This window comes from Poecilia mexicana, unplaced genomic scaffold (assembly GCF_051168715.1).
Source record: "Poecilia mexicana isolate PSO_F unplaced genomic scaffold, ASM5116871v1 scaffold_10, whole genome shotgun sequence".
Classification (NCBI taxonomy): Eukaryota; Metazoa; Chordata; class Actinopteri; order Cyprinodontiformes; family Poeciliidae; genus Poecilia; species Poecilia mexicana.
In genome coordinates this window covers 27018774-27044733 of record NW_028263379.1, presented here as the reverse complement: position 1 = coordinate 27044733, position 25960 = coordinate 27018774, and the positions used below count along the sequence as shown (strand labels likewise).

The following is a 25960-nucleotide window of genomic DNA, read 5'->3' as shown; positions in this document are numbered from 1 at the left end:
CTTTTCAAATTGTAAAGTAAGTTTTATTTTTAAGCTCCAGCTGTGTTTGATAAGAGATCTAAAGACAATACATTTTGATAGTTTCCACCCACTGCTGGGTGGTCAGAGATTGGATTGAGTATGAATCTGGAGCAAAATGGATCAAATTGAATAGATGTTTGTTGTACATTCTAACTTACTGATGTGTTTAAGGTCATCCTTGACTTTAGAAGCTGTGCTGCAAGTCACCTGGAGTTAAATGTAGTACTTTGCTGAACAACAAACTTAAAACAATATCCTTTAGAAAAAACCCTTGAAGATGTTTTAAAAAAATGGCACCGAGCACAGAGCCATGTGCGACTCCACTACGAAATAAAGTAATAAACACTGAGGGAAAAAAAACAATCACAAAGTCACCTTTTTTTATTTTATTTAGGTACAACAAATTTATTCCAACCAGATTTCATCACCACTTGACATTTAGTTTTTGCCATTTCTACACTTTAACTTTCACAGAAAACACTGCGCTGCTGCAAAAACTGTGCATAGACACGTCAGTCTCAAAGCCCCAACAGGAGGTACTGATCAGCCTCAAAAACAGTCCAACCCCTTTTCAACACCAATGCCTCTTTCACATGTCACCGACCACACCAAATAACAACGGGCCTGCTCAAGAAGGACTGAGTGAGATGATGGTTTTCATCGGGATGCGACGGTAGCGGTTTGAACCAAACCACAACCAGCGGGTCAGTGAAAGCATCACCCCTCCACGATCCGGCGGAGTACGTTCCCCAAGCCGCCCTTGGCCAACTGGAGGGGGGTCTTCTCCTCCTTGTTCTCGATATAAATGCTGGCTCCGTGTTCTACCAGCAACTTGGCTGCTTCCAAACGCTCTTCATCACACGCAAGATGGCTGTAAGAGGAAAAAATAAATTGGTGCCTTTATGTTTTCATAAAAGTCAGGTAAAAACTTCAACTGATGACCTATTGGTCTGGCAACATGTTTCATGCTTTCGTTCTACACATTTAAATTCACGCCGGCTGTGACAATTTTGGACAAATTCGTTTGCACCCGTACAGCGCCGTGTTGCCCTGCGAGTCCTGGATGTTCGTTGAGGCACTCTGCTTGAGAAGCAGCTGGATGAGACGGTAGTTGCCCTTGGCCGACGCTCTGTGCAGGGGAGTGGAGGCCAACTTGTCCATGGCATTGGGGTCCGCTCCATTTTCCAGCAGCATCAAGGCGATCTGCAAACAGGGGACAGAATTGTCTCTTGTAACCCCGTTTTAAACTTTGCTTCCCACTAAACGTGAAAAGCCCATTTCCTCATCCAATGTTTCGGCGCCTTCAAGGGCTTCTTTCGGTCACCACTTCCTAGAGGACATTTTAACCAGCAGGGTAGGATGTGAGAGCAGAACTAGAAGGTGGCGTGGCCGAGACCAATGGGGAACTATACGAGAAGTTTTCCACTGGCAGTAACGGAAAAAAAAAAAGTACCTTTTGTAACGTCACTAATTTATTCACCTTACTTCCTAATGTTTGTTTGTTTAAGCCGTCGGAATGTCGTTTGGAACTGGAAGGAAAACTTTACAATGTTTTGCTACAAAAATAATTCCAGGTCTTTTCGGGTGAACATCGATTTTCAAGTTCTGCAAGTTTCTCACTGGATTTAGGTCTGGACTTTGACTGGGTCAAACTCTAAACTATTTTAGTGTATTTATATTAATGTTTAGAGTAATTCTCCTATTCCTGCTGCAGCAGGAGAATATTTTCCAGCCCTTCTCTAAAACCATACTATATTCAGCTCTGCCTACCACATCATGATGCTGCCACCACTGACTCACTGCGGCACTGTGTCCTCAGGATGATGTGGAGTGTTGGTTTATTTTGGTCTCATCTGATCGGAGCACTTCCTTCCACAGTAACTGCTGGTTCCTCTAAATCCCAGCAGGATTTCGTTTGGTTTGGCACACTTCCGTAAAGGCCAGATTCTCTTTAAATGAACAACTAACACGGCTGTCGATCTCAGCAACTCTTCCAGTTACCACAAGTTGTCTGTTCCTCTCCTGGCTTGTCATTTTGAGATTGTGGAAATGCATCGATAGGTTTTCAATTTTATTTCCGGACGGAGGATCAACATCATCTCTTTATTGTGTGCATTTGTGGCATTTATTTGAACCAACATAATGCTATTTTAACTTGATTTTCTAATTTTTTTTTTTGTTTACCGATTGTTTTCTCTACACTCATCAGTTCCATTAGTGAGGAAGGGCAGGAGAGCTAAAATATTTCAGCTGATTCAAAACAAAAGTGAATACATTTCAAATGTCTTTGCGTCCTTATTGTTCAATTTGGAGCTGATTTTTACAGTCATTCCCATCACATTCAAGACTTTCAGACAGTTCCACAGTGACCTGGTGGAACTGTAATCTGTTCTACATTGAAGTTTTCGATCCCAGAGAGAACGCCTTCCATTTAAAACTGTGAGAGTTTTAAATTGTGTGTTTTTCTCTTGTGATTCTTTAAATTGCACCTAAGAGTAAAGGTTACCTGTTGTCTTCAGCCCTGCATTATAAATTCCCACACAGTTCACATTACAAAGGTGTGGTTGGACTACCTGCATTCTTAACACAAACATAAAGGCTGCTGTGGATACAGTTTCATACTTTTCAGAGTGAATTCAAAAATGTCATACTCATATCTAAAACATTTTATCTGTCTGTATCTCATCTTTCAAGTGCTTCCTGGTGTAGCAGAATGATTACAACATGATGAATGCTTACAGTCTCGTTTTGTTCCTGGATACAATAGCTCTGACAGGTTGGAGCTTATTTTAAAAAAAACAAAAAAAAAACTAAGTAGGTAGAACAAAACAAAAATGTTCAGAACTCGTGTTTATAATATGCAACAAGAAGCTAAATATGTTGTTTTTTTCCCCCTCTTTCTTTAAGTGTTGAATTTTGAGAACTTCACTATCCACAGTGACACTTCAACAATATTTGGATAATACAATTTACAACATTTAATTCCCCCTTTGGTATGAATAAAGTATTTGGATTACGTTGGATTTCCCTCAGATCCTGATTAATGGTTGTGGTTAATCATAAGAACTGGTGCAGGGAGATCTATACCAGACATAGCTGTAAATTCACTTCAGCAGTAAAGTGATTAATATGATTATTTTTGACTCCTGATGGGTGAGGATCCTGAATCATCAGGGACTTAACCCAGCCAAGAAGTAACTGGGCTGGGTTACATTTTAATACACAACTAGAATGCCTTTTAAATTACTCCTAAATAAAATATTTTTACTGAAAACAAGACAAAAAAAAAACAGAATAAGGCTGTTATAATTACATTATAGCTGGGTTTTTTTTTTACCACAACAAAGTAGCTATGAATTAGGAATTTTACAGAGAATAAATCACACCTTTTACTCTAATAATCAATTTCTCTTTATACTTCAAGAATGTATTTCTATCCCATGAACTTTTCCACCAACTTAATATATTTTATTAGCGTTGTATATGACAGATCAACAAAGTATCTTGTTATTTGTGAAGTGGAAGACAAATAAAATTTAAAAACAAAAACTGGAAAAGTAGCAAATACAATTGCAAATCTGTTAACGGGATCATTAACACCCACGCACTCAACCAATCTTGTGTTTGTGGAGGTGTAGCAAAAAGAAAGTCTATATTGAAAGAAATTCTAAATAAACAGGACACCAGGACCTATGGCCAGATTAGAACCAATATTTTACTTTTTGCCCAACAAGCCTGTTTTGTTAAATCTAAAACTAGAACATGGCAGTGGCAGCATCCTGTTATGGGGAGACGTTTCATCAGCAGGGCCAGGGAAGGCTGTAAAAGTTGATAAGGAGATGGAAGAATGTTGGAGGAAAACCTGTTGGGAGCGTGCAAAAGACTGGTTCAACTTCAAGCTGAACAACCATAAATGGACAGCCAGAGTTACAATACAACGATTTAGAGTAAAGCTTTTTCCATGTCTTGAGTCCAGATTTAAATCTAATTAAGAATATGTGGCCAAACTTAAAAAATAAATACACAAATAAATGCATGCTGGTAGTGATGGACCTCAAGTGGCAAGAGGCTGCAAATACAACATTTGGCTCAAAATGCATGCCACACTTTTTGGATTTTTGTTGAGAACCACTTCAGTTATTACTCTACTTTATGTTGATCCGTCACACCCAACCCCAACAAAAGCTGACCAAAGCTGCAGCTGCAGCAAGACTGCAGATGACCAAATGTGACAAGATGAAGAATGCAAAGGCATAAAATTACACTCCCATACACAAGTATGGAGTTGCATTTTTTGCAACCGTTTTAACACAAACGACACTGTACCTCGTATCTGTCTTTAGAGGCGGCATAGTGCAGAGGGGTGCATCCATTTTGATTAACTGAATTCAGCTGGGCTCCACTGCCTATCAGAGACCTCACTATGTCCTCTCTTCCTGCAGATGCAGCAATGTGCAGAGGACTCCATAGGGCCTGGGGAGTGGATAACACATCACGCTGAAATAACATCCATTTACGTCAACTTAACGGTAACACATCACAAGGGAGGACGTGGAGAGAATGCGTCACAATTTAAAGCTTAGCTCACATCATCCTGCAGGTTGACCTCAACTCCCAGGCTGAGTAGAAACTCCACGATGTTGGTGTGTCCAGCGGAACAAGCCCAGTGGAGAGCGGTCCTGCCGTCCTGAAACCACAGACAGCCGTCATTAGCTCCATTCCCTCTCGAGTCACAAATGATGCAGCCCGACAGAGCACATAAAGGCGGGGACGCTGACCTGGTCCGTTTTGTTGACAAGTGTTTTGTCGGACAGCATGGACTGTTTTAATTTGTCGAACTGGCCGCTGAAGGCTAAATTGCAGACCTCCACGTTAGACACGGAGCTCTCCATCACTCAGTGTGTTGGAATGTGACGGTAAAGTTGTTGAATCCTATGCAGGTGACCGAAGATGCTGCGTTTAAAAGCTGGAGGATGACTCAGGAAATTATGAGCTTCACATCCGTTGTGAGTGCACTTTGGTCTCTTCAAAATAAAAGCCCGCAACTGCTCAAGCCTGATACGACGTCGATTTTCTATACGCTTGTCGTTTTACTAGACGTGTAGATAAATTTGATTTAATAAACGTAGAATTTTTCAGTTCTACATTTTAAATGTATAATTTCTTAGTCATTAATATTAATTATTCCTCGTAAAACCTATTTATTCATAGAAACATAAATAATTGGGTCAGGGAGGCCTCCAGGGGGTGTTTTAAGGAGTGGCTAGATGGCAGCCACTGATAATTGGACTGACATCAAAACTAACACTATAATAAAAGTATATACTTAAGTATATTCTTATAAAGAAAATAAAAAAAATCTTTGCGAAACTAAACACAGTTGATCAAAAATAAATGAATAAATGAAGAGAAATAAAATATCATTCCTCAAAGATTTTTTTTCTACATTTTTTAAAAACAATTGTCAATATGTTTAAAAGACAATTTACCGGCACCCTCAAACAATCCCCTCTAGGTGGCGCTACTGAATTTGGCTAAAACGACAGAACGCACATCTTATTTTGGTAGTCACGAGATTTGCTAGGCGGAAGTAAAACATGTAAGATGGACGCACTGTTGGCTGAATAAATCAGAGGGGGGGGAAGAAGAATATACAATTAATACATATAAACTCTTACCGTTTCCCCTTGTTATTTGTTTCGTTCCATATATGAGCAGACATGGCGAGCACGCTGGTAGGTTTATCAACATGTCTACAAGTTTATTTTCATTTCTTTTTAGCCAAACCGCTAACTAGCTAGCTGTTTTCCTGTACGCGTGCTTTTTTTTTTTTTTTTTTTTTTTGACAAGTCAAAATTTTGTTTAAGTATTAAATTCATTGTGCTTATTTATTTACTTCTGACGGTACGTACTTCACCTCGTTTCTGTAGGATTTCCGGACCCATGCTGACCAGTCTTGCAGATATGCCGAGGAGTTTGTTAACATTTACTACGACTGTGTGGACAAGAAAAGGAGGGTGAGCATCTTGTTCCCAGAATTCAACCATGTTCCCTCGAGTTACAGGTGCTGGTCATAAAATTAGAATATTGTGATAAAGTTCATTATTTTCCATAATGTCATGATAAAAATTAAATTGTCATATATTTTAGATTCATTGCACACCAACTGAAATATTTCAGGTCTTTTATTGTTTTAATTTTGATGATTTTGGCAAACAGCTCATGAAAACCCAAAATCCCTGTCTCAAAAAATTAGAATATTATGAAAAGGTTCTCTGAATGAGCAATAAAAATAATCATCTGAATCAACAAAGTAACTCTAAACACCTGAAAAAGATTCCTGAGGCCTTTAAAAACTCCCAGCCTGGTTCATTACTCAAAACCGCAATCATGGGTCAGACTGCTGACCTGACTGCTGTCCAGAAGGCCATCACTGACATCCTCAAGCAAGAGGGTGAGAAACAGAAAGAAATTTCTGAACGAATCGGCTGTTTGCAGAGTGTTATATCAAGGCACCTCAGTGGGAAGTCAGTAGGAAGGAAAAAGTGTGGCAGAAAACGCTACACAACGAGAAGAGGTGACCGGACCCTGAGGAAGATTGTGGAGAAGGGCCGATTCCAGACCAAATTAAATTTTCATCTCCATAAAACTTTTCAGCAGATGGAAGCATGAAGTGCTCCAAAATCTTCTGATAGCTGCTGCATTGATCCTGCCCTTGATAAAACCCAGTGGACCAACACCAGCAGCTGACATGGCACCCAGACCATCACTGACTGTGGGTACTTGACACTGGACTTCTGGCATTTTGGCATTTCCTTCTCCCCAGTCTTCCTCCAGAGTCTGGCACTTTGATTTCCGAATGACATGCAAAGTTTGCTTTCATCCGAAAAAAGTACTTTGGACCACTGAACAACAGTGGTCCAAAGTGCTGCTTCTCTGTAGCCCAGGTCAGGCGCTTCTGCCGCTGTTTCTGGTTCAAAAGTGGCTTGACCTTTGACCTGGGGAATGCGGCACCTGTAGCCCATTTCCTGCACACGCCTGTGCACAGTGGCTCTGGATGTTTCTACTCTAGACTCAGTCCACTGCTTCCCCCAAGGTCTGGAATCGGCCCTTCTCCACAATCTTCCTCAGGGTCCGGTCACCTCTTCTCGTTGTGCAGCGTTTTCTGCCACACTTTTTCCTTCCTACTGACTTCCCACTGAGGTGCCTTGATATAACACTCTGCAAACAGCCGATTCGTTCAGAAATTTCTTTCTGTTTCTCACCCTCTTGCTTGAGGATGTCAGTGATGGCCTTCTGGACAGCAGTCAGGTCAGCAGTCTGACCCATGATTGCGGTTTTGAGTAATGAACCAGGCTGGGAGTTTTTAAAGGCCTCAGGAATCTTTTTCAGGTGTTTAGAGTTACTTTGTTGATTCAGATGATTATTTTTATTGCTCGTTCAGAGAACCTTTTCATAATATTCTAATTTTTTGAGACAGGGATTTTGGGTTTTCATGAGCTGTTTGCCAAAATCATCAAAATTAAAACAATAAAAGACCTGAAATATTTCAGTTGGTGTGCAATGAATCTAAAATATATGACAATTTAATTTTTATCATGACATTATGGAAAATAATGAACTTTATCACAATATTCTAATTTTATGACCAGCACCTGTATATTGCACCCTGCATGTTGACGTATGGGCATGTTTCAGGTGGAAAAACTGCAGTTTAGAGACGTGTTTGTAATTCGTAAAATCTGCTGTTACTTAGTTCCGTCAGTAGGGAGCAGTGGCATCCACGACACATCTTTGTTCCAGATCTGTTAACAGATAAATGGACAAAATCTTTGTGTAAAAAGAAAAAAAAAACATTGAAATAAATAAGTTCATCTTTTGTTGCTGTGTTATTGTTTCACACACAAAAATGATGAAAATTCCATCTATATAAGCTCTCGATACTTTATTTAACTCCTTTTTATCCTTTAGGATAAGCACTACAAGCTTACAGGATAGATTGACTTTTCCTCTTAGCACGGTCTCGTAAAATTATTTTAGGTCTGGGGAGTGAAATGGCAGTGGTAGAAGTTTTTATTTTTTGTCTATGATTAACTATTTCTGTGTTTATATTTGCCATGTTTTGAATCATTTTCAGTTCATTAACATAGTCCAACAGATTTTTATTTGAAATCTCCTCAAATTTCAAAGACTTGTTGATGGTACACCCTCTATTAATGTGATTTGCACCCTTTCTATTGACCCATTTGAATGGGCAAAAAACTCACATTGACATTTATTATGGTAGGGCAGACCTTTTCTTCAGGCCTATTTGCACAAAAGACTCTTTGTGCGCCATCAGATTTATGCTCATGAGAAAACGGGAAGTTATAAATTGCTAGTTAGATGTTCATAAAAATCATAAAATTTAAAATGTGTCAATTACAACTGTGCTATTGCTCAATTTGTTCAAAAAATCTTTTTACACTGAATAAGTGTGCTAATTTATTGGTTGTGGAATATAAATGGCTGTTATAGTCACATAAAAAATGTAATAAAATTCAATAGCAACACGGACAAACACTGGTTCAGTCCTGTCTAATAATGCTGGATTAAAATACATTTTTAGCATTATTAGCTTGAGATTACCAACACTTTCAGACCCAGTCCGGCAGAGGAGACGGATTTCTGTTTTAAGATGGTGCGGGTTGCTCGTGGCTGCTGTTATTGACTGACCTGTGCGTTTCAGAACCTGACCCGGCTCTACCTGGACAAAGCCACGTTGGTGTGGAACGGCAATGCGGTCTCAGGACAGGACGCTCTGGGAGAGTTCTTCGAGTCGCTGCCATCCAGCGAGTTCCAGGTTCAAACTCTGGACTGTCAGCCGGTTCATGGTCAGCGAAGTTTAAATAATTTTAGGCAAAAAAAAAAAATGTAATCGCTACAAGATAACGTAACATCCTCATAACATTGTCTTTTCACAGAACAAGCAACCCAAGGCCAGACCACGTTGCTGGTAGTGACTGGTGGGATCGTGAAGTTTGAAGGGAACAAACAGCGATTCTTCAACCAGAATTTCCTCCTCACAGCTCAGGCCTCACCAAACAGCGATCAGCCCGTCTGGAAGATCGCCAGTGACTGTTTCCGATTTCAAGACTGGAACAGCTGAGCCTCGTCTCCTGCGTTTATAAACTCCGACGCTCGGCAGCAGCTACGTTCTCGTGAGGCTTTTGTACTTTCCGTAAAGTAAAAGTGTACAAATTGAGTGCCAATAACTTTATTTCGAAAAGTCAAACACGACAACAAAGAACCTTGAAATGTTTTAATTTCAAACATTTGAAGCCACAAATTACTGCAAAAATTCAAGATGCATAGCAGCCTGAATCGGGAGGATTTATTTGAGCGTGATGATAATGCAGATTTGTTTTCCCACTGTGGTCCGGGTTCTGTCAGAGTCTGTGTAAATGTAGCTTTCATCAAAAACTATCTGTACTTTGATTTACAGTTTGACTATTAATATTGTGTTTGGAGAAAAAATGTGCACAAAATAAAGTGCAAGTTTTATATTATTATTTTTACTGTCCTTAGTTCTGCAACGTTGTTGAGTTCAATGTTTTCTACTTTACAGGGCATTATAACTCCAGCTCACCTCAGCTGCTTATGCTTTGGATTTGTAGGATTGTGTCCCGACATTTATTTAGTTTTTTATTTTTTCAGTATTCTGAGAAACTAAACGCCAGTTTCCTCTGTAATTGATTGCACTGAAAATTGCTGAGGAAACAAACCCAGACTTGTGAGAAAACCCACCTTAGCAGTGCTTGTCCTTTGCCAGGAAATGCCAGAAACTTTTAGTAAAAAAAACAGATGGTTATATATATATATACAAAATATAATATGCTCTTTTTGGGTGTAAAAATTGTAACTCAAGTAAAAAGTATAACAAACAAAATGTAAATTTTGTGTTATACACTTAAAAGTTACTGACAATATCTGGAGCTGTTATTCACAGGGAAAGATTGAGTGATGTTAAAAATTATTTAAGAATTCATTTTAAGTAAGTATTTTTAGATTGTAGCTTACGTATCTTAGACTAATCAATTTGAAGAGACACATCAAGTTTGAGTAATCCACAGTAGTCCTGACTGTTGTACTGTTGTGATCTCAGGTTTGAGCACCAACTTTTCCTCGTTTTATAGCCTCACTTTTTGTTGTAATATTTCAGATTGTTTACAGATAATTTGTAACAAAGAAGCTGCTTCTGCTAAAAGCAAAAAAAAATTTTAAAAAGTTTCTTCCGTATGACAGAATTATCCCTCTGATTTCACCGCAGAAACTCCATTCTAAGTCATGTGAGTCAATACCAACGCATCCTGTTGCATCGATGTTTACGGTAGCCTCTGATCCGAGGGAGTGGGCTTGTAAACATTTCCATGAATAATGGAACATCTCCCAAATGCAACAATCCAGGCTTTATGTAGCGTCTGAGTACTTTCCATCATGAGGCAAAAGATCTAACAAAGCACGCTCCAAGATCAGAGCATTAAAATTCGGTGACCATCTTAGGAAATTTCCTGAGTAATAATAACTTCTCTTGGAAGTCGGGGTCAGTTCTCAAAAATTGAAACGGAAGCCAATGAATTACTGGAACCCACAAGCATTAGGAAAAGACTGGTGCCACAAGAATTTCCACAAAAAAAGAAACATAAACTATTCCAACTACTCTGGAGACATGTACAAAAGAAATCTACCAAAATCAAACGGCATCACTTCCAAAACACCTGATAATGACTGCACAGCTCAGCCTGTTTGTTCCTGCTCAAAGCTCCTCCTTATCTGGTCCACACAGTTTATTTAGACCAAAAGATAGAGCAAGTTGAGCTCATGCTTGGAAAAGTGTGCCAGCGGTTTCTCAACATTCAGTTGAAAGTACGCACACTCTTCGAATTCATCAACATTTTGCCCTTTTGCAACCAACAAGAACGGCGCATTAAATATGTCAGGTCGACACAAAGTGACACGTGGTCGTGAGGTGGAAGCAAAATACGTTGTGGCTAATTAATTTTATTCGGCAGCAAGTATTTTCAGTCTGCCTGCGTCATTGCTTTTGTAATGGAAAAATGTATAATTTGTGCCTCAACCCTCTTCTGGTATTTCTACATAGTCTTATCATGAGATTGGTCAAGCTGCTCTCAAAGATTTGTGCATTATCATATGACAGCAGAAGAGAGCTCCTTGATCCTGGAGACTATCTAGTGTTACTTCCCCAATGTAGAACTTATCTGCCCTTTTTAGCAAGAAAGAACAACACCCTATCCTCAACAATAGACAAATGGCAAGACCGTCTGTGTTGGGCTCCACAGAATCCCTGGTACATCACAATGTACGTGATTCACACCTCTAGTCCAATCAAGTCTCTCTTCTCTGACCAGAACCTATAAAATGACTCCTTTGACTGTATTTTTGTTCTCACCTTGCAAGGTTTTAGTACATTTCTTATTTTCTTCTCTTGTTAAAGTAATTTTTCCACAACACCTTGTAGAATGTTGCAGTTTTTCTTTTCAGTACGTCTCCTACGGCTTTGCTCATCTGTTCACCGACATGTTTTGTTTCTCTTTGCCAAATAGCTCAAGCTTATCTAACAAAGAATTTATTAAAAAGGTTTTAATAATATGAATGTTATAGCAAACCACCATACAGACCTGGAATGAGTATAGAGGGTCTAAGATGCAGAACTTCCTTGGATAAATTGCTTTGTCAGTATTGAAACTACTTAATGCATAGGTACCAGTTGCTTTCTTCCTTGATGTAAAGTTAACTCATGGAATATTTCAACATTTTATGACTGCTAGGGGAAAAAAAATTAATAATCCTGTGTGAAAGAGTGGGAAAATACCAAACACCAAAACACAAATATGAAAAAAAAAAGTGTTTATTTCTGAAATGCTGAACACACACAATGTGGTCATGGTTGGAGTAACAAATCCGAGTTGGTTCACCGAACATCTGGAAAGTGGTTGCCATCGCCTCAAAGCCCCAACGATGAAAACCCGTCAATACAACAATAACTGGAAAAATAAGTAGAAAAACACTCTGATGATGTGAAACAAGAGTTCTGATCCTCTTCATACCAAGAGTGTATATTGAACTGTTAAGATACACAGACTAATACAGTAGGCCAGTTGGGACTATTGCTAAAAAGCGTTTTTATGTTGCGCGCATTAGCTCTTAAATAAATAAGGTGCCCATGAGAATTTTGTCATTTTAATGTTCCCATTGAAGCAAAACCCGCTCGGTTGACAATTAATTTCACGCTTTAATATATTTACTCGTCTTCCTGAGTGACCTCGTTTACATATTTTGGTCTTTACAAAAAAAAAAAAAAAGAAACAGTAGTTGACCAAAAAAAAGGGAAGAAAACAAAAAAGACAAGCAGGCATGATCATTTGCGTAAAAAAACAAACAAACAAAAAAACAATGATCATTGTCTGTTTATCTCTAACTGGGCTTAATATTCAATAAATATGTAAACTTAACACGGCAGTAAAGTTGTTTTTGAAACATTGGTTTGTTTTTTCATATTTGGCTCCTTCTACAGTTCTACCACACAAGTACTGCAGACTGAAGGCACAGTAACGGCAATACTCCAGTTGTACAAAAGCGCACACCAAGCCTCTTCGAGGATGACCTAAGTTAATATTTGTATTGGAAGTCACAGCGATTAATTAGAAATATATGGACAACAGTGGTATTTTTTTTTTAAATCACCTAGACTCCAGATGGCGGTAGATTTAAGCAGATGGCAGTAGAGTGCTGTGAAAGTCTCTGACCCTTTTGATGAAATTAGACCCGCTACTTCAGTGCATCTCTTAAGACTGTCGTAGATCCTACACTCATAAATAAAAAGCAGCACATATGGATCGACAGCAACGACTATGTACAGCTTCAGATTGTTACTTTCCTCTTAAGTTCTGTGGTACGCCAGCAGCTTGAAACTGGGTACCAGGGTTGAAAACCGAACCAAAGTGTACAGAACAGAGCCTTTCAGGCACTTTGGCAAACAACCAACATGGCTGCTTCCGACGTGGAAAAAAAACAAAAGAAAAAAACAACAACCTTGAATCTCCTAACACGTCAGAAAGAGATGGACGGAAATCGTTTTGTAGCCTGCAGTGGTGCACGTTTCTGTCAGATGTTTGGGTCTGGGGATATTTCCTGAAAAGTGAACTCTTCCAGACTCGTTTCCCTTTGTGCATTGGTTTGGCAAAGCTAGGCTAACTATTTACAGGAACAAATATTGACTACTGTGATATTTAAAACCCGTCTATTTCCTCCCGTACATTCTTTCTATATCGTTGAGATAGTGGTTCTTCAGCTCTTTCCTCTTCAGCTTGAAGGCGTCTGTGACCAGGCCAGTCTCTGGGGTCCATGGCTCAGGACTCAAATGCACCTTTACAGGAACTTCAAATCGCTGGAGTTTAACTAAAAAAAAAAAAAAAAAAAATCATGTTTTAGCCACACTCCTAGCCATAAAACCACATTTTAAAAAGCTCAGTCTTAAAAGCTACAGTATACTCAGATTGCACATTTTGAACTCGGCTGCACAGAGAGCAGCTGAAACACTACTCATTACATTTTATGACAATCAAGTCACTAAGGTTAGTAAGGAAGAGAACATATTTTTTTCTCCTCCCTGTCTGCACATAATGGCATAGAAATGATCAAGGAGTCATCAAAACAGCAAAAAAAACATGCTAATGTTAGCCTAGCATTTCATGAAACTGCTAAACATTCAACTCTGTAGTTATAAACGTCGAATCACAAACATTTTAGATTCAGCAACTTTCTATTCTTATGAGTTGGATTTGTATCTAAAACCAGAAAAAAAAAAAAAAAAATTCAGACATCCTGTCAGCTAACTCTTACTTTTAGCTGCGACCTCCGTGATCTCCTTCAGAACTTCTTTTTCCATTTCAGGATGGTTGCAGATTTCCTCCCATTTCCCCCCGATGCCTTTCTGCTTGGCCAGCTCTGTCAACTTTTTCTGGTTAGGAACCACAAAGCTGATCACGTAGTTCTGTTCACTGCAGGAACGCACAGCAGGAACAGGGTTAACGTGAAGGTCTCCGTTTCATTTTCATACAACAGCCGTCCAACGGCACATACAAACAAACTCCCATTTATTTTTCAAACACAACTCCACTATAAAAAAGTGCTTTACCCAATATTTTCACCGTACACAGTGTTTAAAGATATAGGCCATGTTTTCATTTGCTTTTGCTACCGGTTATCTCTGCATCTGTATTTGTATATGCAAATATACTATGAGTGAAGCGGGATTTCTGTGTGCCGTTCTGGCAGCAAAGGGACGACTGTTCAAAGAGGACTTCACATCTCAGTGAGGTTAATGGCTCATTCAGCCATGTTGTCATGAATGAGGCTCTGTTTGAGCCAGGACAGATCAGCCAGACACAGAATCTGCTCCGGCAGGTTGTGTGTCAGTACGAATAAACCGAAGCCCTACAGTATAAAGTTAACGTCAACCTAAAACAACAGGCCTTTAAATTGCCTATTTGACCAATAGAGCTGGATAATAAGTCAATAACTATATATCACGACAGATCACCATTGATATATACGTTTGATAGAATATTTAATAATTTCACTGAACTCCGATCCAGAACCGCATAGCATTCTGGGGGATGTAGGCAGAGGAAAGACTTTAGCTGCTCGACCTCTCACGGTCAGCTAAGCAAAGTCGGTGGCATCAACTAACTCACTCGCTCTTTGGTTACCTAGCAACAATTTGAATAACTTGCAGCAATGGTTTAAGGTTTCTGCTTGAAGGGGAAAGGTCATGGCGACAGTTTGGCAGCATTTCAGATATTTAAAACTAATCAATAATTATCGATATCGACTTGTGAAATGCTTATATCGTGATGCATTTCACAGCCACGTCGTCCAGCCACATTAACCAACAAACTATTTTTAAGTTCCACTTAAAGTCCCAGTATTTCAGTAATGCTGGTTGAATCTTCACCCATGACCTAGTTGAGTCGTTTCCATGTTCTGCTCTGTTAAGCGGCTCGTTTCATGTGAACATACAAAGAGCCTGAAGCTTTTTCACAACAGGTTACACAGGACATCCCAGTTCAGCTAAACCCGTTTGTTATGAACACAAAAAGCCCTAAAGGTATAAGACACTATGGGAACATGCCAAAAAAAAAAAAACTGTCTTGTTAGCAGCCATCTGGTACATAATGTTTTATATCAGTACACATCAGATCTGTAGATCACCTGTTGGCGTAAGCGCAGATATTGTCGATGAGAGCGCAGGTTTTCAGGGCAGATTCCACTTTACCGAGAGACACGTACTCCCCAGCCTGCAGTTTCACCAAATCTTTTTTGCGATCTTCAGAAACAAAAATCAATAGAAGTTATAAGGTGCAAAAGTCCAGCTTCTCTTTTTACCAGTCTATAAACAGTGTGTGTGTGTGTGTGTGTGTGTGTGTGTGTGTTTTGCAAACAGAACCGTTGAGTGAAGCTGACTGGGCAACATACACACCTACAATCATCAGACAGCCATCTGGGTAAACCTCTCCAATGTCTCCGGTGCAGAACCACCTCTGACCGTTCTCGTCTGTAAAGAAGTCCTGATTGTTGCCGTCTTGTCCAAAGTAACCCATGGTAACATTGGGACCACCAATCAGGATTTCCCCTCTTGGATGAGGCTCGTCTTTGCTGGTGTAGCCCCCTGAGAGGTAAAACGGAGCAGGCAGATTGTAACGCGTAATTATCCTGCATTAAAAAATAGTTTCTGTTGTGCCGATTACAGCATGCAGTAACATGCTGTAGGCCGAGTTCTACCTTCAGCCCAGTCTCTGAGCTTGATCTCGCAGCAAATCAGAGGAGCTCCAACACGGCCGGTGCTGATGTCTGCGACTGCAAAACAAGATAGTTACTGGGTTACTCATTTATCTTCTTTTCAAGTCAGTCGTACATAGGAAACTATTTTATCTGTCAGTTACTGTAAAAATATGAATCTCAATGCAGATGGCAAATGAGTTTCAAATAATGAGATTTCTGAAGAGTTACTAGTAAATCATGCCTGTCTGCCAACTTTTCCACAATTATAACCCTGCTGTCTTCCCTAGATCTCATGATCCTATTTAGTCGCCGAACACTATTCAGATTACATTCTGAATAGTAAATGTAATCTACTAAAAAATGGGCTTCATTTTTTAGAGGTTCACTGAGAAATTAGCCAATTTTCTTAATTTTGGGAAATCGGACGATGCATGTGAAACAGATCGTATCCAATGATCTTTTCTAACTGTGCAAAAGTCTGATAAATCAGTCACTGATTGACCGACCAGTTCAGAAGGTCTGCATGCGTCTGATTAACAATAGATATCCCACTGTTAGCAACTTTGTTGCCACATTTTGCCTTTTTTTTCCCGAAGAAAAAAAGAGAAAAAAATGCAATTGGCTAAAATTGGAATCAACCAGAAAACGGCCATCATCGCACCCCTACCAACGCCACAACTTCTGAAAGTGAGTAGTTGCAGTTGGTTTTATTTAGAGCAGTCAGAGTAGAAGGGGGCTAACATCAGCAGCATTCAGCTTCCATGCGCCACAAATCTGGAAGAAACTTCCAGAAAACTGCGAAAACAGCCAATCAGTTTTATCACTGTTTTTGATGATGATACGCGATAAAACTTCATGTTTGTTCTCAAATTGGTGACTGACTTTTGTGTTTGTCACATTTTGGTTTTGTGTTTTTATGATGTAAAGCACTTTGAAGAGCCTTGTTGCTGAAATATGCAATACAAATGAACTTGACTGATAAAGTCCAACTAAATGCCACTGTGGTTTGTTGCTGAATACATGAAAAACACTTTTGTACGTTACTTTACATCTCTGCTAATTTGTTTTTGCTTGTAGTGAATTTTGTTGCTGAACATATTCCTAACTTTTCCACAGTGCATTTGGATGAAGGCTCCAAAGCTTGACCACTACTTAATGCTGTGTTATGTTCTATTCCATCCCAGATGGTGCCCATGTATTTTTTTTGTTTTTTTAAATGACTTCTGGCCAAACACCAGCCTCCGTCATAAAAAAAACAAAACCAACAAAAGAACAACAACATACCTTCAGTGATGGTGCCGGCTCCACAGGTTTCGGTGAGGCCATAGCCCTGTCCCACTGGACAACAGAAGCACACGTTCATGAACCTCTGAGTGGCCGAGGACAGGGGAGCTCCGCCGGACAACATCATCCTGACTCGCCCACCCAGCAGTTTCTTCACTTTCTGGAACAGCAACCTGCAGAGACACGTTACAGATTGTTTGGATTCGAGGCTAAACAACCACAACGTCATGTGCCAGGAAAAAAAAAGCGCTATGATGAGGGTGGAGGGGGAAAGAAGCGGCATTTATGTTTCTTACTTGTTGCAGAGAGGTGCATCATGGCCCCTCTTGACCTGCTCCAGTTTGTATTTGTAGCCCAGAGTAAACAGTGTCTTCTGAAGGTAGCTCATTTCCTGCACTTTGCTCATTACATTCTTGTTGATGCGATCCATGATTTCCTGTTTCAACGGAAAAAATGAACAGATTTATTTTGTTGGAAAAAGAAGAAGTAAAAAAAAAAAAAAAAAAAAAAAGCTGGAAAAAGTTGTATATTCTTACCGGCACCGCTGCCATCAGAGTGGGTTTGAGGACAGAGCAGTCTCCTTTACTTCCTTTCTTTATTCTGGTGGACTAAAGGTGACAGAGGCCAATGAACTGACAAAGATCAGCAATACTTTTCTGACTCAAAACAGCAATGACGAGCGAGACCACTCCTACGAATGACCTTTCACATGATTACAAAATAAAGCACACGGCTGCGTCACACTGTGAGCCATTTTTACCTGATCTGACAAAGTCTGGGGGGATGAGTAACCAATCCGGCAGCCGTATGTTACACAAGAGATTTCCGCCGTCATTTCCAGAACATGAGCCAGGGGCAGATATGCGATGTAAGTATCATCAGGTCTGTCAACACACACACACACACACACACACACACACACACACACACACACACACACACACACACACACACACACACACACACACACACACACACACACACACACACACACACACACACACACACACAGGTCAAATCCAGTCGTTAACTGATCATCTTCTCTTCCACTTATTTATCTTAACAATGAGGAACTTTGACTACCAGTTCCCTAGCTGGCTGTTTGAAATGCACGCTGTCACAATAATGCAACGTTTGAAATCAGCTGAGTGGCACACAGGGGTCACTCTAGGGCAGCCCTCCAGATTTACCACTCTGAAACATCAACGTATTCAGAGGCCTGAAAATGAGTGATGATGAGAACTGGTGAAACTTACCCAAGTCCAGGGATGCGTTCACACTGGCCTGTCATCCCCACGATCAGGTTGCTGTGGACTATCATGACCCCTTTGGGTCTGCCTGTGGAACCGCTGGTGTACATCACCACGGCCAGATCGGAGGGCTGCGGCGTCACAATTTCTCTCTCCGCTGCAGGAGAAATAAAGCAATCACCGTCTTTTACAGCAGAAATTTAAAAGGAAAAATATAAAAAAGAAAAAAAAAAAAAAATGCAACGATTTGAGCAAGTTGAAGAAATGCACACCGTTCTCTGGCAGGACGCCCAGGTCCCGCACCGCCTGCATGCTGTGAATGGAAAGTCCTTCTGGGTAGCCTTCTGTGTTCACCTTCTTCTCGTCCACGTAGATGATGTGCTTCAGTTTGGAGATCTGTGGTAGTACTTTCTGTAGAAATAAAAATATAACAGTCAATGCGAGTCATTTTACATAAACGTTAAGTCTATTTTCACTGGCGCAACCCTAATAATCATCGGCTGATTCATGTCACCCGGTGATCTCTGATCAACCCCTGATTGACTCTCTGCACTGAAACTCCCGAGTCAGCGTTAATGCCTCAATCAGATGTTAGTCCCACTTTGAAGCACAACCCTCTTTGCAACCCGAGTCATTTGGTTTACTATACAATTGGACCCGTTTGGTCAGTCGCAACCAGCTCTTCTATGATCCATCGCCATCCTCACTCGGCACATTTCCAGACCACAAAAACAAACAACCATGAGTCGGCATTTCTACCTGGGGAAAGTACAGCGTGTCACAGGCGTTGGAGTCCAGCGCCGTTTGGAAAGTTCTGTGTTGCATCATTCAGCCGTTGTGTACAAATCAACATCCTGCATGTCTGATCCAGGCTTTCCACTAATTTAAAATTTAAGACTTTTAGTCTAATAACTAATTCATTTAGAAAATGAATTAGTTATGGCAAATTACTTACTTTAATAACTTCTATTTCATTCAATTGATGATTTAAGAAAACTGAAATCCAAGCAGTCTATTCTGTAGTATGGAGAAAACTTCATAAAAGTAATCAATAACAGGTTTTATCCAGTTACTGATTTCCCTGTTTTAAAGCCAAGTCTGGTAAAATCTGATATGACAATAATCTTTAGATTTTAATAACATAAACCCACAATAAGCCAGTTTCAGAAACACAATTCTTCTGCAGGTCGGAGATGAGGGTTGATTTTTTTGAGAATGCCAACAGTGATTATTAGTTTCCTACATTATGTTTTAATAGATAGTGTGGCAACACACCACTTTCTGTTAAATGCTACAAATAATGCAACAAAATGAACTTCACCTGTGAAATTCCCCACCCCCAAAAAGCAACAAAATTTCTGAAATGTTTTGTGTATTTAAGACTTTCTATGGGCCAAAACTGAGCGAAATAAATGCAAGACTTTCTGAATCTGCTAAACCCGTTTGAGTAAAAGGTGAATAAAACAGCTGACATATTCCAAATTATTTAGAAATGCCACCAATGTCTCCCTAAATAAAATCAACCCAAACTCTTCCTAGACTGAAGAGCCACTTGTTTTGGAATATGGCTATAGAGTTGCTAAATCTCTTATAGAGTGATGTGAACATTGTGATATCATGCTTGGAGAAAAACTTTACAATCAAAAACTGTTTTAAAGTCACGCCTAATCTCATTTCTGCACATACTAAAGTGTCTTCAATTAATTTATGCACAATAAACCACATTATACCCCTGTTTTCTTCTAGGTCTCATGAAGATCTCCTGATAGCTTTTAAAACCACATAATTAGACACACATATTTACAAGCACGGTTTTAAACGGATCAACTCACTTTGAGTTTGCTTTCGAGCAGCTCCATGCTGGTGACCAAGTGAGTGACTCCAGTTTTGTTCAGTCCGTACGCAATCGCATCTTCTCCCAGCGTAGCGTAGAACGTCACCACTGTAAACATGGCGTGTTAAATGCAGCTCGTTTATTTTTTTTTCCTATTATTTGTATGCATTTTTCATGACATCAGCTTGCACTGGGCTTTCCTTACATGGGAAGTTGTGCCTGAAGCATGCCTGAGCAGTTATCATCCACTCCGCTCTGGTTTCGCAGAAAATGGCGATGGTGTTTTTGGGCTGCTGTCCCAGAGCTGCCAGTCCGTTGCCAAAATCACTCACTGTAGAGTCCAGCTCGTTGTACGACAGCCACTTGTACTCTCCCAGTATCAGCTAAACGGAGAAACAATTAAATGAAGCTTTAGACATGTCCTCGAACAGGTAACAGTGGAAAAACTAGACAGTCTTACCTTTTTAAACACTTTGCCGTTGGGCTGGATCTCGTTCTCGTCGCTCAGCACCTCTCTGGTGCCGAGACAATCGGCTGGTCCGAAGCGCTCCACTGCGTGCTTGAACAACTTGTCCAGCGTGTCCTTCCCTTGGAAGTCCTCTGTGGCCAGGGACTCAAAGTGGTCCACAGAGCGGTACGGCCCCTCTGGGGACCCTGTGGTGGAGCGGGCCTTCATTCTCGTAGACTGCGTCCTTTTTTGGCCGGCTCCGGTGATGAAGTACCAGGGCAAAAAGGATATGAGGGAGTACAGCCAGATCAGAAGGTGGACTGGAAAGAGGAGGATTGACTTGAGGGTTGAGTCTGACTGGGCGCCCATGATGCCCTCTGGGTGCGTTTAGAAGGGAACTGAAAAGCAGACCTTGGTTTGTCAACCGCGACTGGACCTTTATCCTGGCACAGGAAAGGACCGCAGACAGATTTTTCCACAAGGTCTCACGGGCGCAGAATGAAGGTTTCTGGTCCAAAGTCCCCACAGATTCAGCTAAAAGTGGAAACAAAAGGAAACAAGAACAAGAAAATACTTCAATATGAAAGTAAAATGTAATCTAAATGCTAAAAATCCTGATCTAGTTTGCATCTGGCATCTAGTCTTATCTTATTCGTCTTTACTGAGGTAACAAAATTGGGGGAAAAAAAAACAAAAAAAAACAGGCATGGGTAACTTATTTGTATTAAAATTGGTGTGTTCCTTTGTCAGCGCTTGGGATAGTCAGTTCATTTTAACATTTTGAGTAAATGCGGTAATGCTGTGTTATTTTTACACAAGGTTATTATATTGAGAGATTCTCGCACTGACCTATATCTAGACTTAGTAAAGTGCAATAATTATTTAATGTTAAACTGATGATGTGTAAAGCCTCCACCGCATCAACCAGTAAAAAAGGGAAGTTTTTAATGATGCCAGACTTGAGATCTGAAAAAAAAAACAAAAAAAAAACAGAACTCCAAAAAAGAACTTTTTTAAATCCAGGAAGCGAGAAACTCACAAGTTACTAACAAACCTAACCAACAGAACTATAAGCAGAAAAGACATTTTTCACAACAACAATAATCAGTGTCATCACTTACCAGATTTTTCCCTCACTCTGTAAAAATCAGACAGTCAACCTCTAGCTTTAAGTGCAGCCTTCTTGAGTCACAATTGTTCCCTCCCTTTCACTCAAACACCTGTTGTCTTTCATGAACTAAAGAGGCGGGGGTCATCTGAGAGGTCACAGAGGGATGAAGCAGTGTGGACAAGTCGCCCCCACTGGCCTTGCTGGCTGCCGTCCAATGACAACAGCCCTGCGAGCTATGCTGGAGGGGATAGAGCGACAGACAACCAATGACGATGCTCTCGAGTCTCACCCCACTCGGTGGTCAGTGGAAGGGCCACTATAGGTCAAGCTCAGCTTGACAATGACCTCACCAAAGCGGATGTAGAGGAGATAAAACCCAGTGAAAGTGTGATTTAAAAAAAAAAAAAAAAAAAAAGGCTGAACACACAACCAGGATGGACAAACATGAAAATGTGTGCTGGAGTCTGCTTAAACAAAGAGTTAATTGTAACGTGTTGTATTTGTGTAGTTGTGAAGGGTGGAGTGGCGTGTGCTTCCAACTGTTTGGAAACGTCATCTTGAAATTTGCAAATTTCCAAACAGTTACTGCTTCGATGCAATATTTGACAAAATATTATATGTTAGGTTCCATGAAATCATAACCTGCTTTGGAATTTTATCTTAAACCAGTTCTGCACAGACGCTCACTGTTCTTGATGCTCACTATTGAGTCTGAGACGGAGCTCACACAGCACGCTGCGGACATCAATGTGGAAAATGTGGCTTAGCTACAACCTGCGTCGTCATCATAACTTGAGTTTTTTTCCTGTATTTTAAAAAGAAATGTCGGCGACACACACTTTGAGACAGCAACCACATGTTGAAGAGGTTTATTAGAGATTTGAGTCAGCCAGCTTCCCCTTAAACAGATTTTTTTTATAAAGTGTATTCAATAAATGCATCAAAAACTGAGACTATTTCAAAGATTTTTACAGAACTAGAAGCCTCCGTTTTTCAGTGGCCTGGGAAGTGAAGCCGGGGCAGCTGCTTTGCAGAATGTAGCCTCTCTATATATAATGTATTCATGCCACCACTGGTTTCACACTGGCACACATATCAAACAGCAAGCACTTTCGCTTATAAAAGAAAAGTCTGAAAAATCCACAGACATAATCGTAGTTTGTAAATTAGCTTAATCCCCAACTGATTTAGCTTTAATGTTAACATGATAAAAATGATCCGATACATTTTGTTCTGACAGTGAATAACAAAAAAAATGTTAGGTCTTGCCACCCTTTTAATCCTCTCCAATGTGGATCATCATTTCATAATAAATTATATGGAACTGACCTGTTCTTGCAGCATCAGGCTGCACAAAATGTGACTCACATTTCAGTGAATCGCGCCTCTAATGTACGTCAAACAACTGTATGAATTCCTTAAATAATGGCTGAGAGATAGATGTGGAAAAACTGCAACATTCAAATTCCAGAATCGTATTTGTCTCATTCTCTGACCCATATTATATAGCACCTTGAAACCTGCTTACACTTAAATATATACAGCTTACTTATTTTAATGCTTAAAAACAACAGGGAAGAGGGGCAGGTGGGAGAGGGGCCGGGAACATACGCAATGGTGGGACGTGTTCATTTTTGGAGAATGACGCACCTGAGGAAACAGCACGTTGGTTAGCGTCAGTCTGGTTTCCTGGCGGCTGATACCGTAATATTCAAATGAGCTCATATATAACCCCCAATAATATAATGTTCTGTTACATCCGTCTCTTCGCTGACATAACACCTGAAGACTGGTCTGAAACTGTACATAAATGCAACACAGCAGGAGCGCGTGAATAAGCAATCACCATGGTAATATCTGGTATCCCTTTTAGACGAATACAGCCAAGATATTTTTATACATTATTTATCTTAATGGTAGTTACGAGTTGCTGCGTTATTTCCGCCTAAACCCAATCTAGTTTAACATCCCCATAAACTTGCTAATACAATAAGGTCTATTAAAAGAAAAACTGTGGGAATTGGTAACATTTTAACAGGGATATTCTCAAGGGACTGACTAACAAAAGGGAAGCAGCAGACAAAACGTTGACAAAAAAAAAAGCCGCCTCATGTTACTGACACCATTGAGCAACCCAACTGCAAGTTTATATCCCGCCGAGGAAGTGGTTTAAAGCTGTTCAGTGTGGCCCTTATAAATCACCCCAAACACGATTCAACAAACGGATAAAGGCAATAATAAGCTTACGGTTTCAGTTTAAGAGACTGATATCCCGCTTATCCCGGTATGTTCGGCACGTTCTTACCTCCCCGGCGGCAGCGGCACACAAGGCGTCCAGTCGTGTCTGAACCAGAAATGACCGAAAGTTACCTTTTTCCTTTGACGCCTACGTCATCTGATTCCATATTTCTGAACCAATCAGAGGCAGCGGCGGAATTTGCTCTCATGTCTCTTACGTCTGCAAGAAGAAACATACAACAGGAAGTCAGTCATGCCTTAGTCAAATGTTGATATTGAAGATGTTATTTCATGGTTGTTCTTATGAAGTCATTATTATTTATATTAATGTACCAGCGAAACGAAGATAGCCAGGTTTAACATATTTTACGTCTGTAAATCCAAGTCACAACAATATTAGAAAAAAGTTAAGCTCCCCAAATAACCCAATATTCTACATGCAGTCTAAATAAATTTACAAATACGTTTATTACTCGCTATGACTTATTATATCCTCCTGACTACCAGGAAAAAAAATATTGTCCAATCACCATTTTTTTAAAATTCCACAATCTTTGTAAGATAATTAGCATACTGAAAAAAATTTTTTTGGAAAAAAAGTTTTTATTTTTGAAATATCATGTGTCCACTACAGTGGACATCGGAACCCCATACATTTGAAATTGAACCTTGATGGCAACCAGTTTGTCCGAAAGAAAATATCCAAACATCAAGATAAGAATGAATTTCACATTGACAAAACTGAGCACTGTTGCCTAGCAAGAAGGCCAAGAACCCAGAACCTGGCCCAGGGTCTTTCTGCATAGAGTTTGCATGTTCTCCCTGTGTTTGATGGGTTCTCTCCGGGTTGGTTGGTTGGTTGGTTGGTTGGTTGGTTGGTTGGTTGGTTGGTTGGTTGGTTGGTTGGTTGGTTGGTTGGTTGGTTGGTTGGATAAATGGATGGGTGGGTGGGTGGGTGAATGGGTTGGTGGGAGGATAAATGAATGAGTGGGTGGATGGATGGATGGATGGATGGATGGATGGATGGATGGATGGATGGATGGATGGATGGATGGATGGATGGATGGATGGATGGGTTGGTGGGAGGATAAATGAATGAGTGGATGGATGGATGGATGGATGGATGGATGGATGGATGGATGGATGGATGGATGGATGGATGGATGGATGGATGGATGGGTTGGTGGGAGGATAAATGAATGAGTCGATGGATGGATGGATGGATGGATGGATGGATGGATGGATGGATGGATGGATGGATGGATAAATGAATGAGTGGATGGATGGATGGATTGGTGGGATGGATGGATGGATGGATGGGTGGATAAATGAATGAGTGAATGGATGGATGGATGGGTTGGTGGGAGGATAAATGAATGAGTGGGTGGATGGATGGATGGATGGATGGATGGATGGATGGATGGATGGATGGATGGATGGATGGATGGATGGATGGATAAATGAATGAATGAGTGGATGAATGGATGGATGGGTTGGTGGGTGGGTAGATGGATGGGTTGGTGGGAGGATAAATTAATGAGTGGGTGGATGGATGGATGGATGGATGGATGGATGGATGGATGGATGGATGGATGGATGGATGGATGGATGGATGGATGGATGGATGGATGGATGGATGGGTTAGTGGGTGGGTGGATGGATGGATGGATGGATGGATGGATGGATGGATGGATGGATGGATGGGTTGGTGGGTGGGTAGATGGATGGGTTGGTGGGAGGATAAATTAATGAGTGGGTGGATGGATGGATGGATGGATGGATGGATGGATGGATGGATGGATGGATGGATGGATGGATGGATGGATGGATGGATGGATGGATGGGTTGGTGGGAGGATGAATGGATGGGTGGATGGATACAGAAAAAACAGAAAAGTAATTACAAATGTCCACTACAGAGGACAATTTTTC

The 25960-nt window shown here is 40.4% G+C and overlaps 3 protein-coding genes across 6 annotated transcripts; 1 reads left to right on the top strand and 2 right to left on the bottom strand.

Moving 5' to 3' along the window:
• Window positions 1-392: 392 nt before the first annotated feature.
• psmd10 (proteasome 26S subunit, non-ATPase 10) lies at window positions 393-5019 on the bottom strand. Its single transcript, XM_014969772.2, has 5 exons — window positions 4800-5019; window positions 4610-4708; window positions 4348-4494; window positions 1058-1224; window positions 393-892 (listed from the first exon to the last, which is right to left on the bottom strand). The coding sequence occupies exons 1-5, from the start codon at window positions 4911-4913 to the stop codon at window positions 739-741; spliced, it is 681 nt and encodes a 226-aa protein (XP_014825258.1). The 5' UTR covers window positions 4914-5019; the 3' UTR covers window positions 393-738.
• Window positions 5020-5591: 572 nt separating this feature from the next.
• nxt2 (nuclear transport factor 2-like export factor 2) lies at window positions 5592-9569 on the top strand. The gene is made up of 4 exons (XM_014969773.2): window positions 5592-5756; window positions 5952-6038; window positions 8750-8894; window positions 8985-9569. Exons 1-4 carry the CDS (start codon window positions 5742-5744, stop codon window positions 9167-9169), a joined length of 432 nt encoding a protein of 143 aa, XP_014825259.1. The 5' UTR covers window positions 5592-5741; the 3' UTR covers window positions 9170-9569.
• Window positions 9570-11913: 2344 nt separating this feature from the next.
• On the bottom strand, window positions 11914-24201 carry acsl4a (acyl-CoA synthetase long chain family member 4a). Of its 4 annotated transcripts, none has more exons than XM_088009754.1 (16): window positions 24097-24200; window positions 21092-21214; window positions 20693-21000; window positions 20438-20615; window positions 20231-20340; window positions 18671-18809; window positions 18405-18555; window positions 17909-18032; window positions 17685-17756; window positions 17445-17584; window positions 17149-17321; window positions 15865-15939; window positions 15563-15751; window positions 15295-15409; window positions 13924-14081; window positions 11914-13479 (listed from the first exon to the last, which is right to left on the bottom strand). In XM_088009754.1, the coding sequence occupies exons 3-16, from the start codon at window positions 20906-20908 to the stop codon at window positions 13322-13324; spliced, it is 1998 nt and encodes a 665-aa protein (XP_087865880.1). In that variant the 5' UTR covers window positions 20909-21000; window positions 21092-21214; window positions 24097-24200; the 3' UTR covers window positions 11914-13321. The 4 variants fall into 4 exon arrangements, with proteins under 4 accessions (XP_087865880.1, XP_087865881.1, XP_014825248.2 ...); XM_088009755.1 differs by having other exon boundaries at window positions 24039-24145; XM_014969762.2 differs by having other exon boundaries at window positions 20693-21214; window positions 24097-24201.
• Window positions 24202-25960: the final 1759 nt, after the last annotated feature.

Bases quoted from the DNA above. Each gene is read 5' to 3' on its own strand.
- psmd10 (XM_014969772.2), bottom strand. From the start codon at position 4,913: ATGGAGAGCTCCGTGTCTAACGTGGAGGTCTGCAATTTAGCCTTCAGC. The intron at 4,495-4,609 runs GTGAGCTAAGCT...TCCACTCCCCAG, and splicing joins AGGTCAACCTGCAGGATGAT to GCCCTATGGAGTCCTCTGCA. The intron at 893-1,057 runs GTACGGGTGCAA...TTCCTCTTACAG, and splicing joins TCGCAGGGCAACACGGCGCT to CCATCTTGCGTGTGATGAAG.
- nxt2 (XM_014969773.2), top strand. The intron at 6,039-8,749 runs GTGAGCATCTTG...TGTGCGTTTCAG, and splicing joins GTGTGGACAAGAAAAGGAGG to AACCTGACCCGGCTCTACCT. The intron at 8,895-8,984 runs GTCAGCGAAGTT...GTCTTTTCACAG, and splicing joins GGACTGTCAGCCGGTTCATG to AACAAGCAACCCAAGGCCAG.
- acsl4a (XM_014969762.2), bottom strand. From the start codon at position 21,049: ATGGGCGCCCAGTCAGACTCAACCCTCAAGTCAATCCTCCTCTTTCCA. The intron at 20,341-20,437 runs GTAAGGAAAGCC...CCATGTTTACAG, and splicing joins CTTCAGGCACAACTTCCCAT to TGGTGACGTTCTACGCTACG. The intron at 18,033-18,404 runs GTAAGTTTCACC...GTGTGTTGACAG, and splicing joins GAACGCATCCCTGGACTTGG to ACCTGATGATACTTACATCG.